At 39.7% G+C, this 14106-nt stretch overlaps 1 protein-coding gene across 1 annotated transcript in view; it reads left to right on the top strand.

The window, feature by feature from the left end:
• dapk1 (death-associated protein kinase 1) overlaps positions 1-14106 on the top strand; it is a 151236-nt gene that overhangs the window by 80795 nt on the left and 56335 nt on the right. The window contains exons 6-12 of the mRNA XM_078396163.1: positions 3484-3532; positions 3620-3646; positions 4580-4732; positions 5841-5886; positions 6746-6835; positions 9460-9552; positions 10469-10588. Of these exons, the coding sequence (XP_078252289.1) occupies positions 3484-3532; positions 3620-3646; positions 4580-4732; positions 5841-5886; positions 6746-6835; positions 9460-9552; positions 10469-10588 (578 nt within the window). The remainder of the gene's footprint in view (positions 1-3483; positions 3533-3619; positions 3647-4579; positions 4733-5840; positions 5887-6745; positions 6836-9459; positions 9553-10468; positions 10589-14106) is intronic.

Raw genomic sequence — 14106 nt, 5'->3', positions numbered from 1 at the left:
GAATGAAACTGTTAGAGACATCAGCCAAACCTTAGGCTTACCAAAATCAACTGTTTGGAACATCATTAAGAAGAGAGCACTGGTGAACGTACTAATCGCAAAGGGACTGGCAGGCCAAGGAAGACCTCCACAGCTGATGACAGAAAATTTCTCTCTATAATGAAGAAAAATCCCCAAACACTTGTCCGACAGATCAGAAACGCTCATCAGGAGTCAGGTGTGGATTTGTCAATGACCACTGTCCGCAGAAGACTTCATGGACAGAAATACAGAGGCTACACTGCAAGATGCAAACCACCAGTTAGCCCCAAAAATAGGATGGCCAGGTTACAGTTGGCCCAGAAGTATTTAAAAGAGCAACCACAGTTCTGGAAAAAGGTCTTATTGACAGATGAGACAAAGATTAACTTATATCAGAGGAAAAAAGCAAAGATCTCCAACCTGAACGACTACCGCCCGGTTGCCCTAACGCCGATAGTCATAACATAACATAACATAACATAACAACACTTTATTGTCACTCGGCACAACACCGAGCGAAATTTCAGCAGTCACACAAAATACAGCAAAAAGAAAAGAACACAGGACACCCGACCCCAACACAAACATCCATCACAGTGACTCCAAACACCCCCTCACTGTGATGGAGGCAACAAAACTTCCCCTCTCTTCCCCCCGCACCCACGGACAGGCAGCTCGACCCCTACCGAGGCAAACGACACGCACAGCCCCCGCAAGGGGATGGAAGGCCCCCCGGCCGAGCCGCCCCGGGCACCGAAACGTCCCGCGGCCACACCGGGCGATGTTAAGTCCAACGGCCGAGCCGCACCGGGCACTGAAACGTCCCGCGGCCGAACAGCGCTGACGATGTTAAGTCCAGCGGCCAAGCCGCACCGGGCACTGAAACGTCCCGCGGCCACACCGGGCGATGTTAAGTCCAGCGGCCGAGCCGCACCGGGCACTGAAACGTCCCGCGGCCGAGCCGCACCGGGCACTGAAACGTCCCGCGGCCGCACCGGGCGATGTTAAGTCCAGCGGCCGAGCCGCACCGGGCACTGAAACGGTGAAGTGCTTTGAGAGGCTGGTCCTCTCACACATCAAATCCAGCATCCCTGACTCACTGGACCCACATCAATTTGCATACAGGGCAAATAGATCCACAGAGGACGCCATCTCTCTGGCTCTTCACACTGTTCTGACTCACCTAGAGAGACAGGGCACGTACGTGAGGATGCTATTCATAGACTATAGCTCCGCCTTCAACACGGTCATCCCCACCAAGCTCATCACCAAACTCCACCAGCTAGGCCTCAGCTCGTCATTATGTGACTGGATCCTGGACTTCCTGCTGGAACGACCGCAGGCAGTGAGAATGGGCCCGCACCTGTCCTCCACTATACCGGCACACCACAGGGCTGTGTTCTGAGCCCCATGCTCTACTCCCTCTTCACACACGACTGTGTTCCTGCATTCGACACCAACACCATTGTCAAGTTTGCAGACGTCACAACGGTGATCGGGCTTATCACCAACGGGGATGAAACAAACTATAGAGCGGAGGTGCAGAACCTGGCGGACTGGTGCTCGGATAACAACCTGTCCCTAAATACCACCGACCAAGGAGCTGATCATCAACTTCCGTAGGTCACATAACGGGGAATATGCCCCGATCTCTATCAACGGGGACAGTGTGGAGAGAGTGTCCAGCTTCAAGTTTCTGGGCACTCACATTTCGGAGGATCTAACATGGTCCAATAACACTGCTGCGCTGGTCAAGAAGGCACAACAAAGACTGTTCTACTTAAGAACACTGAAAAAGTCTGGTCTACCCCAACAGCTGCTGACGACCTTCTACCGCTGCACCATAGAGAGCATCCTAACGTATGGCATCCCTGTGTGGTACCTCAGCTGCACGGAGGCAGAAAGGAAAGCTCTACAGCGGGTAGTCCATAGAGCTCAGAGGGCCATCGGAACACAGCTACCAGACTTGGAGGGCATCTACAACACACGATGCCTCAGAAAAGCCACCAGCATCCACAAAGACTCTTCACACCCCTGCAACAGTCTATTCGAACTCCTTCCATCGGGCAGACGATACAAGGCCTTCTACGCCCGCACCTCCAGACTCAGGAACAGCTTCATCCCCAGGGCCATAGCTGCTATGAACCGGTCCTGCTGAGCCGGATGGCCACAACGCATAGATCAACTTGCACTTTACCCTGTCTAAAAACTGTTACAATTGTTTCGTTTCGTTGGGTTGCTGTTAATTACTTAAATTATTGCATCATATGGGAGGCACATTCCCAATCTCGTTGTACCCCTGGGTACAATGACAATAAAGATATATTGTATTGTATTGTATTCTATTGTATGGCAAGAGCAAAGAATGGAGGAGAGAAGGAACTGCCCAAGATCCAAAGCATACCACTTCATCTGTGAAACAAGGTGGTGGGGGTGTTATGGCCTGGGCATGCATGGCTGCTGAAGGTACTGGCTCAATTATCTTCATTGATGATACAACCGCTGGATGGGAGTAGCATAATGAATTCTGAAGTGTAGGGACACATCCTATCTGCTCGAGTTCAAGCAAATTATTCAAAACTCATTGGCTGGCAGTTCATTCTACAGCAAGATAATGATCCCAAACATACTGGTAAAGCAACAAAGGAGTTTTTCAAAGATAAAAAAATGGCCAATTCTTGAGTGGCCAAGTCAATCACCCGATCTGAACCCAATTGAGCATGCCTTTTATATGCTGAAGAGAAAACTGAAGGGGACTAGCCCCCAAAGCAAGCATAAGCTAAAGATGGCTGCAATACAGGCCTGGCAGAGCATCACCAGAGAAGACACTCAGCAACTGGTGATGTCCATGAATTGCAGACTTCAAGCAGTTATTGCATGCAAAGGATAAGCAACAAAATACGAAACATGACTACTTTCATTTACATGACATTGCTGTGTCCCAAACATTATGGTGCCCTGAAATGGGGGGGGGGGTTAATAGATTTCTATTACAAATCTCAAATTGTGGAGCACAGAGGCAAATAAATAATTGATGGGTCTTTGTCCCAAACATTATGGAGGGCACTGTATCTCCTCATTATCGTTATTTTGCAAAATGTCTGTCTCACGCACCCAGCTTCTCATGGCCACACTGCATAGCCATGAAGTTACCTTCTGCTCTGCTCCCAGCAGATGTCAATCACGTGACTGTTTTCTCTGTGCTCCTTTGTTCTCCTGGCTCCAGCATTTTGCTCTGTTTCTCTTGCTCGAAGTATACTCCCAAAGTCTGTTGGGATACTTGACATCCAGTCTTTGGCAATAGGTGTTAAGAAAAACTGATCCATGTTGATTATCATAGCCAGAGGAGGTAATGGAATGATCTCGCAGCAAAATATTTTAAATGGGGGGAAATCAATTCCTTTGGCTATACAAGCAAGACTTTAGATCTTGTGAGACTAATTATTTAATTTTGTGTTGTAGCTCCAGAAATTGTAAACTATGAACCTCTTGGCCTGGATGCTGATATGTGGTGAGTGAAATATAAACTGAGCCATTGAATAGATTGTTCAAGCACACATTTGTAGAAATATAACTGCACTGTTTTCTTGTATTTCAGGAGTATTGGAGTCATAACTTACATTCTGTAAGTATTCCAATTTTAACAATTGTTCATTTTCTCATGGTTGGAAGTATATTATTCTGGTAGTCTTGTCAAGTACTTGTCATGTTGGCTTTCATTTGCAGGAACAGTAGCTTGTTTGGTGTTATCACGACATTAGTACCCAGTGCAGCTGAAATATGCCTCGTTTTACTATACATTCCTGAGGTATAGTTTTTCTGAAGTGTTGAATTTAAATCTGAAAAAAGACAATACAAATTGCTTTTGGGGTGCTGAGATTTTGTTTTCTTATAGGTAATTGCTTAGAGTCCTAAATCAATGGGATTGCTCCAAGAATAATTCAATCTTAAATCAATTATAATTCTTTTTTTAAGTTGCACTAAGTCGTGGAGATTTATGGTCAGGGAGCACAAATAATGACCCAGTTTCTCTTTCATGTAAGTTGTAGGTTATGGGTATCCCCTAACAAATCAGTCCATTTTGTGTGCTATAGTTTTACTTTGTTATTTGGGGGAACGAGGGAGAGTTGGATAGTGAGACATGCCAACACAGTGGAAAGGCTACTTGAATTTTGTATCAGAAGTGTGGAACGTACAAGAATCAATTGGTAAAAAAAATTCAGAGAACATTTCAAAGATAAAATCAAATCACCTTAATTAAAAGCTGATTGTGGGAATTTCCAAAAATAATGGTTTTATTAACACAAGGAGGCTAAAATTAATTCCACTGATAAGGGATTAACAATTTACCATAATGTTATTTTCATAAGCAATTTAGATGTTTCCATTGGCATGTGTCAAGTCGATGCAGGGGGGGATTTCTGTTTGTAGTCCTAGTGGTATTGGGCACAATCGTCAGGTATTTGTTTTATGTGAACTTAGTTAACCTTGGAACTTTTTTTTTGAACAGCTATATTGTGCATATGACATTGTTCTGAAGTTTCTTTCGTTTAATTAGCTTGAGTGGTGCATCACCATTCTTGGGTGACAGCAAACAAGAAACATTAGCCAATGTTTCTGCTGTGAACTATGAATTTGATGAGGAATTTTTCAAGAATACTAGTGGCTTGGCGAAAGACTTTATCCGGAAACTTCTTGTGAAAGATCCCAAGTATGTCTTCAATACCCTTTCCAAAATGTTACTTCAGTTAACTTTAATATTCTTTGCATGTTAAACACATATTAACATTGAAGTTACTAACTGTATAGTCATTTGATGATACTCTGCCACTTTGAGTATAAGAGCTGTGAAAGTTGCTGTCTACCAAAGTAGTTGATCTCTGTTGGACCTGAAATTGTCCTCTCATTCTCTGAGTTTGAGGGGGAAATATCTCTCCTGGTTTCTGTTTCTTACTGCAGTTCATTGCATGGTTTGGTAAGATCAGTTGTAAAATTCTGTATGGCTGACCTACCGATACCCTAGTCTATCAATCATTGAAAAACAAGTCTGATCCATCTTTCAGTTTTCCCCATTATTATTTTTATGGAATAAATGGGGACTATGGTAGAATAATTACCCAGTTTTATGTCAGTGAAGAAGTAATAGATGTCAAATGAGCATCATAGGTTAAAATTCTCATGCTTGCAAAAGAAAGTGAGATTAACCACAATGCTCAATATAGATGTACAAATTATTGAGGGAAGACCAATTCTCCCCATGTTTCACTATATTTCACAATTGCATTTCAGTGTCAAAACCATGCGCCACAATTTTTTTTTAAGACTTAACGAAGCTTTCACTTCTATGATGATTTTGCTAAACTGAACTCTTTGTCGTTGTTCTCATGTTCACCTATGCCAACGATCGCCAAGGGTATTCTTAACTGCTTATTTGTAGTCATAACACAGTTTAACCAGGTGATTCCATTTTAACATTCAGAGCCAAGCTGTGCCAAGTTTAATAAAAATCTGTTTCCATACTTGCTCCACCCCTAAGTACAGAAAGAACTATCTAAAATTGGGTGAAGGGAAGAATAACAAATATTTCCATAGTCACACCATGCACCACATGCTAATTATTTTTTATTTATTGCTATATTAAGGATCATTTTTGTGTATTATGACATTTGAAGTACTGTTTTGAACAAAAAAGACTAAAATACTCACAGGAGTCTGGCAAAGACATTGGGTTGAAAGGTTAGTTTGAGTAGTAGGATTTGTTTTCATAAGATTGTTGCAGTATTTTCAACAATTCTGCTTTCTACCTTTGTCTCAAACAGGAAAAGAATGACAATACAAGATAGCTTGCAGCACCCATGGATCAAGGTGTGCTTTTCTATAAGTATTTAAGACTTTGGCTTAACTCACAAAAGGAGAGAATACATAACACATCTTAAATCAATGTTTTCAATAAATTATTATACCTAAGTTTAAAGTAAATGATTGGAAAGTATCTATTTTCTAAATAAAACCAGAGCAATTCTCTTTTAAGAGAAAAGGTGATTTAAAATTTGGAATTAATTATTTTTCCAGTGGAACTGATGTGTGATTTAAAAATATATATATTTTATTGGTATTATTAGAACTATCTTAAATTACTTCCAAAATCAAAATTTAGGTTACACCTTTCTCACCTACTCTGCATTTAATCCAGCAAAATTATTGCCTTCTATCATGCAAGAGTAAGCTGGGAAGATAACTAACCAAATTCAGTGGTACATTTCTAAAAAATGTTCCAGCAATATTTATTTTAGAACACTAAATGTTGGAACAAGAGTTTCGGGCCTTTCTGTTGCATTAGAAACGATGTCCATCTAAAATACTAATTGTGCAATATCAACAGCTTATTTCACATGTTTCAAAGCAAGATTGCAAGATCATAATATCAATAGAAATATTAAAATTGTGTGTATGGAAATAAATTATAAAGAAGCAATACTGTTTGGCCAGGATTTCCAAAAAATCAAATTGAATGTTGGTATTTTTAGCATGGATTCTTTCTGTTTAGCCAAGCCTGGCATGTGCATGCTGCAGCAATAGGTTTGTGGGATAGGTATACCTTGATTGGAGTTGGGTGCATTAGTTCTCATCAGGTCTTGAACCTTCCAAGCAAGCTTGGATATGTTAAGAGGAAGAAAGACATGGAAAGCTAGGATTTAATTTACTTTTATTCATGACATTTCAGCCAAAGGACAGTCAGCAGGCTCTCAGCAGAAAAGCGTCTGCTGTAAATATGGAGAAGTTCAAAAAGTTTGCAGCCCGCAGGAAATGGAAGGTATGTGGATTTTACTAATATTTAATATTTACAGAACCATATTCAGTCACTCCATTCAGAACCGAATACAAATTGACAAAGGAATTTAGATCAGGTCATTTTGCCCATTCTTTTTATAGTAATAAAGGGAAAGGTACAAGGAAGGCTATGAACAGACAGACATTGGATGGGGATAAAGGGAAAGTTATTTCAAAATGGAGTTTTGTCTCAAAATTCAATGGTCAAACAATATTCAATATTTTTAATACAAGAAAGAGCAAACTCATTTATATAGTGCACTTAATATCTCCAAGTGTGTCTAAGATCAATAAAGTTTTGAAGTGTAGCTTGAGGCTAGGCATTTGGACCTATTATCTTGACAATAAATAGGTTAATTTGATATGAAAATGTAACCTTGCATAGAGCTTGCACAATATGAATTCCTCTTTGCTAATTTAAAAACAAAACTCGAAAGATCATTGAAATTAAGATCAGCAAAAACAAGTTAAATATTCATGAAAATCATTTTTAGCAAGCAATTGACATGTGAAGTTGACTGCTCAAATGAATAGAACAGCAATAAATGAAAAAAAGTGATGTGTTGATTAATAAATGAGTTTCACTGATAAGATATAATAGTGTAATGAGGTGCCGCTTTATAAACTAATGGATATATGTTGTATACTTAGTGTCAGTGTGAGCTGCGATGAGGATGCTATGAGGCTGCAGGGTGACTTGGATAGGTTCGGTGAGTGGGCAGATGCATGACAGATGCAGTATAATGTGGATAAATGTGAGGTTATCCACTTTGGTGGCAAGAACAGGAAGGCGGATTATTATGTGAATGGTGTCAGATTAGGAAAAGGGGAGGTACAACAAGACCTGGGTGTGCTTGTACATCAATCGCTGAAAGTAAACATGCAGGTATAGCAGGCAGTGAAGAAAGCTAATGGCATGTTGGCCATTGTGAGAGAATTTGAGTTTAAGAGCAAGGATGTCCTACTGCAGTTGTACAGGGCCCTGGTGAGACCGCACCTGGAGCATTGTGTGCAATTTTGGTCTCCTAATTTGAGGAAGGACATTATTGCTAGTGAAGGAGTGCAGCGTACGTTCACCAGGTTAGTCCAGGGATGGTGGGACTGACATGTGAAAGAATAGGTCGACTGGGCTTGTATTCACTGGAATTTAGAAGGATGAGAGGGGATCTTATTGAAACATTTAAATTCTTAAAGGATTGGATAGGCTAGATGCAGGAAAAATGTTCCCGATGTTGGGGGAGACCAGAACTAGGGGGTCACAGTTTAAGAGTAAGGAGTAGGCCATTTAGGACTGAGATGAGGAAAAACTTCAACCGGAGAGTTGTAAATATGTGGAATTCTCTGCCACAGAAAGCAGTGGAGGCCAATTCACTGGATGTTTTTAAGAGTTAGATTTAAGTCTTAGGGTTAAAGGAATCAAGACATACGGGGAAAAAGCAGGAACAGGGTACTGATTTTAGATGATCAGCTATGATCATATTGAATGGCGGTGCTGGCTCGAAGGGCCGAATGGCCAACTCCTGCATCTATTTTTCTATGTTTCTATAAATCCGACGGACCAATTAACCACTTCAGGAAATTATATTTTTGTGAAGTTGGAATATTTAACAGTTGGAAATTATTTTCTTGTTTTATCACTTGCTCTGTTGTCACGTTCTCTGTCAGATGTTTTAAAATATATTGTACCTTGGTTAGTAATGGGAGCATCTCAATGCTTGTTGAGGAAGTGATTGCAATTACTGATTCAGTGCATAAATCTGCTAAGTGAAATGTAACTGCACATGATGCTTAATGAAAACTGTTACATAAGTTCTAGGAGAAGAATTAGGCCACTTGGCCCATCAAGTCTGCTCCACCATTCAATTACGGCTGATCTATCTTTCCCTCTCAACCCCATTCTCCCGCCTTCTCCCCATAATCCCTGACAACCTTTGTTGAGATAAACAAAAATCAATATAAATATACTGTTTTAATTATCCATCCAATCTGATCTGATATGAAAATATAATGATGCAAAAGTAGGTGTCACTTTTCAATTCTGATTTAAACTTTATTTCACTTTGGCTCAATCCCAAATTAAAAAAAATAAATATGGTGCTTTAATTTTGGAGGAATTGTTATCCATTCCCTTATTGCAAATGAAATAAAGGATTTCTGGATTTCATCTTTTAAACTGGTCTTATTAAGAAAAATTTGAACTCGGTTTTAAATAATGACTAATTTGCTATGAAATTAGAGATCAAATGATGAAGTTGGTGAAGAATCTTAGTTTAAATGACTAGTATCTTATTGGAAATCATACCTGCCATTCTCAGATAATTCTTACCAATCTGTTGGCAAAAATGATTTTGTATTTGTAATGAAATGATGTGCCCCAATTTTAGGTACAGTTGCATCTCAAAATAATTGTGTATTTTTCCTTAAGCTTTTAACCCTTATGACCAAAATAAGGCCTGTAAATTTAAAGCTGCCTGTAATATTCCATCTATTTAGAAGTCGTTCCATGTCCTGTCCAAGCTCTCAATTATTTGTGTGAAGTGAAAGTTTTCAATATGTTCAATTGAAACTTTGCTGCTAAGTTATTTTGTTAAATTGTTGTTTCTTTAGCAATCAGTTAGGCTAATATCACTGTGCCAACGGCTGTCAAGATCATTCCTTTCTCGGAGCAACATGAGTGTTGCTAGGAGTGAGGACACTTTGGTAAGTACCTGAACAAAAATCAATTCAGCAGCTGAGGACTTTGTTTCTTTTTGTGATGCTGAGAAATAATAAGAATTGGGTATTTGTATTCTAGCTATAGTTTGGGGCAGTCTGCTGTTTCTCTCTGGCTTATTCATGGTTCACTGTACCCATACAGCCCAAGACTCTATCATCCAGTAAAAAGGGATAGAAATAAACAAACAACAACTATGCTTTTAATTTTCTTCCATTTTGTTTCCCTATCATTGAAAAAGCATCGCTATTGCAATATTGACTCCTTTGATGCTGCTTGTTGTTTTTTTTACCATTGCTAAACATAGATTGGTGTATCCAAACCATTCGGTCTTCAAACCTCTGCTCATCACAATACCTGTTAGTACAGAACAGATCAGGTTCAACCTAGGTTCATTGAAGCCTGTACTGTTTAATTGCACAACAGATTAACATGCTGATAAAGCTGGGAGGTACATGAATTTTGACCATGTCACGCTGAAGAACTGAGGCTGGACACGATTCCACCAGTCTCGCTTAAAAAGTATTGATTTTAAAGTGTAATTACAGGTTTGATTTCCATGATTCTGAATTGTTGGCAGAGCTATGTATAAATTATAGATAGACACAAAAAGCTGGAGTAACTCTGCGGGTGAGACATCATCTCTGGAGAAAAGGAATACGTGACGTATCGGGTTGACCCGCTACATCACCTATTCCTTTTCTCCAGTGATGCTGTCTCACCCACTGAGTTACTCCAACTTTTTGTGTCTTCAGTTTAAAATAGCATCTGCAGTTCCTTCCTACACATTATGTATAAATTATGTTGCTTTTGAAAATAGCATAAACATTCTTGTTTCCTCCCCCATATGTTCAGTAGACTGGTTGACTTCCAAAAGTGATTGTTTGTTTCTCTCCTGATAAGGATGAAGAGGATTCTTTTGTGATGAAAGCAATTATTCATGCCATCAATGATGATAATGTTCCAGGCCTACAACATCTCCTTGGATCCCTTGCCAACTATGACATAAACCAGGCCAACAAGGTAACTTACATCCTTTGATATATCTTGTTAATGCCTCAAGAATGATTTTCTTTCCAGTTTTGGGAATAGCGCATTACTTTAGTGCTAAGCACATAATTAAACAACTTTAAAAGTAGTGTTATATTTTATAAAGCACTTGTAGAACTTTGATTTGTAACTTAATGTGAACATAGAATCTAAGATGATACAAAACCAAATTTGCCACATTGTGTATGCTTAAAAAATTAAATATTTTGTTTCTGTAGCGTAACTAGAGTTTAACGGAGATAAGTGTGAAGTGTTGCATTTTGAGGAGTCAAACCAGAACAGAACCTGGTTTAAACAATTACTAATTTGATGATAGGGAACTGGGAGTGAATGATAGGGAACTGGGAGTGTTGCAGAACAGAATGATCTAGGAGTACGGGTGCATAGTTCCCTAAAAATACTTTTCCCAGGTAGATAGGATGGTAAAGCAGGCTTTAGCACATTGGTTTTCATCAATCAGGATACTGAGTGTAGAAGATGGGATGTTATGTTAGAATTGCACAAGACATTGGTGAGGCCACATTCGGAATATTGTATTCAATTTTGGTCATCCTGCTATAGGAAGGAAGTCATTATGCTGCAAAAAGTGCAGAGAAGGTTTATGAAGATGTTGCCAGGGCTCGAGTGGCTGAGCTACAGTGCCCTCCATAATGTTTGGGACAAAGTCCCATCATTTATTTATTTGCCCCTGTACTCCACAATTTGAGATTTGTAATAGAAAAAAATCACATGTGGTTAAAGTGCACATTGTCAGATTTTATTAAAGGCCATTTTTTATACATTTTGGTTTCACCATGCAAAAATTACAGCTGTGTTTATACATCGTCCCCCCATTTCAGGGCTTCATAATGTTTGGGAAACATGGCTTCACAGGTGTTTGTAATTGCTCAGGTGTGTTTAAATGCCTCCTTAATGCAGGTATCATAGAGCTCTCAGCGCCTAGTCTTTCCTTCAGTCTTTCCATAACCTTTGGAAACTTTTATTGCTGTTTATCAACATGAAGACCAAAGTTGCGCCAATGAAAGTCAACAAAGCCATTATGAGACTGAGAAACACGAATAAAATTGTTAGAGACATCAGCCAAACCTTAGGCTTACCAAAATCAACTGTTTGGAACACCATTAAGAAGAAAGAGAGCACTGGTGAGCTTACTAATCGCAAAGGGACTGGTAGGTCAAGGAAGACCTCCACAGCTGATGACAGAAGAATTCTCTCTGTAATAAAGAAAAATCGCAAACACCTCTCCGACAGATCAGAAACACTCTTCAGGAGTCAGGTGCGGATTTGTCAATGACCACTGTTCGCAGAAGACTTCATGAACAGAAATACAGAGGCTACACTACAAGATGCAAACCACTGGTTAGCCGCAACTATAGGAATGGCCAGGTTACAGTTTGCCAAGAAGTACTTAAAAGAGAACCACAGTTCCGGAAAAAAGGTCTTGTGGACAGATGAGACGAAGATTAACATATCAGAGTAATGGCAAGAGCAAAGAATGGAGGAGAGAAGGAACTGCCCAAGATCCAAAGCATACCACCTCATCTGTGAAACACGGTGGTGGTGGTGGTTTTATGGCCTGGGCATGTATGGCTGCTGAAGGTACTGGCTCGCTTATCTTTATTGATGATGCAACTGCTGATGGTAGAAGCAAAATGAATTCTGAAGTGTGGCTAAAGATGGCTGCAATACAGGCCTGGCAAAGCATCACCAGAGAAGACACCCAGCAACTGGTGATGTCCATGAATCACAGACTTCAAGCAGTCATTGCATGAAAAGGGTAAGCAACTAAAATACTAAACATGACTATTTTCATTTACTTGACATTGTTGTGTCCCAAACATTATGGTGCCCTGAAATGGGGGGACTATGTATAAACACTGCTGTAATTTCTACATGGTGAAACCAAAATGTATAAAAATGGCCTTTATTAAAATCTGACAATGTGTACTTTAACCACATGTGATTTTTTTCTATTACAAATCTCAAATTGTTCAGTACAGAGGCAAATAAATAAATGATGGGTCTTTGTTCCAAACATTATGGAGGGCACTGTTTAATGAAAGCTGGTTCAGTAAAGGACTTTATTCCTTTGATCACTGGAGTCTGAGGGTGCTGGGTTGAGGCAGGTATTATAACAGGATTTAAAAGGCATTTGGACAGGTACATGGACAGGAAACATTTAGAGGGATGTGGCCAAATGTGGGCAAATGGGGCTAACTTAGAAGGGCATCTTGGTCAGCATGGACGAGTTAGACCAATGGATCTGCTTCTGTGCTGTATGACTATGACTTGCCTAACATAACAGCCATTAACATTATGAAGGTAATTGGAGTTATGTAAAAAAGTCGAAACCTCTTCAATAATTTTGAACTTGGATACTTTGCATCCAAGAAAGTTTGCATTAATATGAAGAAGTGTCACTTGCTCTAGATGTGTAGTTTATATTGGATTTCCAGTGTTAAATAATTTACCAGGTCACTTTTCATTCAAACAAATATTTTTTTGCATTATTTTACAATAGTTTCATAAAACCAACCACAATTGTTACCTCGAAGGTATCACAAAAAGCTGGAGTAACTCAGCGAGTCAGGCAGCATCTCAGGAGAGGAATGGGTGACGTTTCGGGTCGAGACCTTTCTTCAGAAGAAGGGTCTCGACCCGAAACATCACCCATTCCTTCTCTCCTAAGATGCTGCCTGACCCGCTGAGTTACTCCAGCGTTTTGTGATACCTTCAATTTGTACCAGCATCTGCAGTTATTTTCCGACACAATTGTTACCTCTCTTAATTCATAACTTTTTCCCAAATCTATCAAATCTATTTGACTTTCAATATGATGAGTAGTTTGGGAACTTGGAGTAGGAGGTGCCCTCGTCCACAGTTACATTGCTTTGGGATTCATATATGGCATTACCAACCAAATGTCTCTAACAAGGGTCTTGACCCAATACGTCACCCATTCCTTCTCTCCAGAGATGTTGCCTGTCCCACTGAGGTACTCCAGCTTTTTGTGTTTAAGTACAGTACTATAGCTACTATGAACCGGTCCTGCTGAGCCGGATGATCACATCGCACAGTGAACCGGCACAGATCTACTTGCACTTGATTCTGTTTTAAAACTGTTCTAATTTGTTTCATTGGGTTGTTTAAATTAATACTGACTAGCTAATTAATTTATTGCATCGTATGGGAGGCACATTCCCAATCTCGTTGTACCCCTGTACAATGACAATAAAGATATATTGTATTGTATTGTGTGTTTTGGTTGGTAAAATATTTTTTTTATGAAAGCTGATGATTGCCAGGTTTGCAACTTTAAACTGTCTTTCAAGATAAAATCAACAAAGCCACCCAGTACACGATCCAGATTTCAAAGCCTGTTAATGTTTGAGCCAGTTTAATGATCATATGGAAAATTTGCATCTTGTTTTATAATTATGTAGATTTAACAGATCAATGGTAGCACAAAGTAAAGATTAAATACGAGTTTG

This window comes from Rhinoraja longicauda, chromosome 3 (assembly GCF_053455715.1).
Source record: "Rhinoraja longicauda isolate Sanriku21f chromosome 3, sRhiLon1.1, whole genome shotgun sequence".
In the NCBI taxonomy this organism is placed as follows: domain Eukaryota; kingdom Metazoa; phylum Chordata; class Chondrichthyes; order Rajiformes; family Arhynchobatidae; genus Rhinoraja; species Rhinoraja longicauda.
This window is presented reverse-complemented; position numbering and strand designations above follow the sequence as displayed.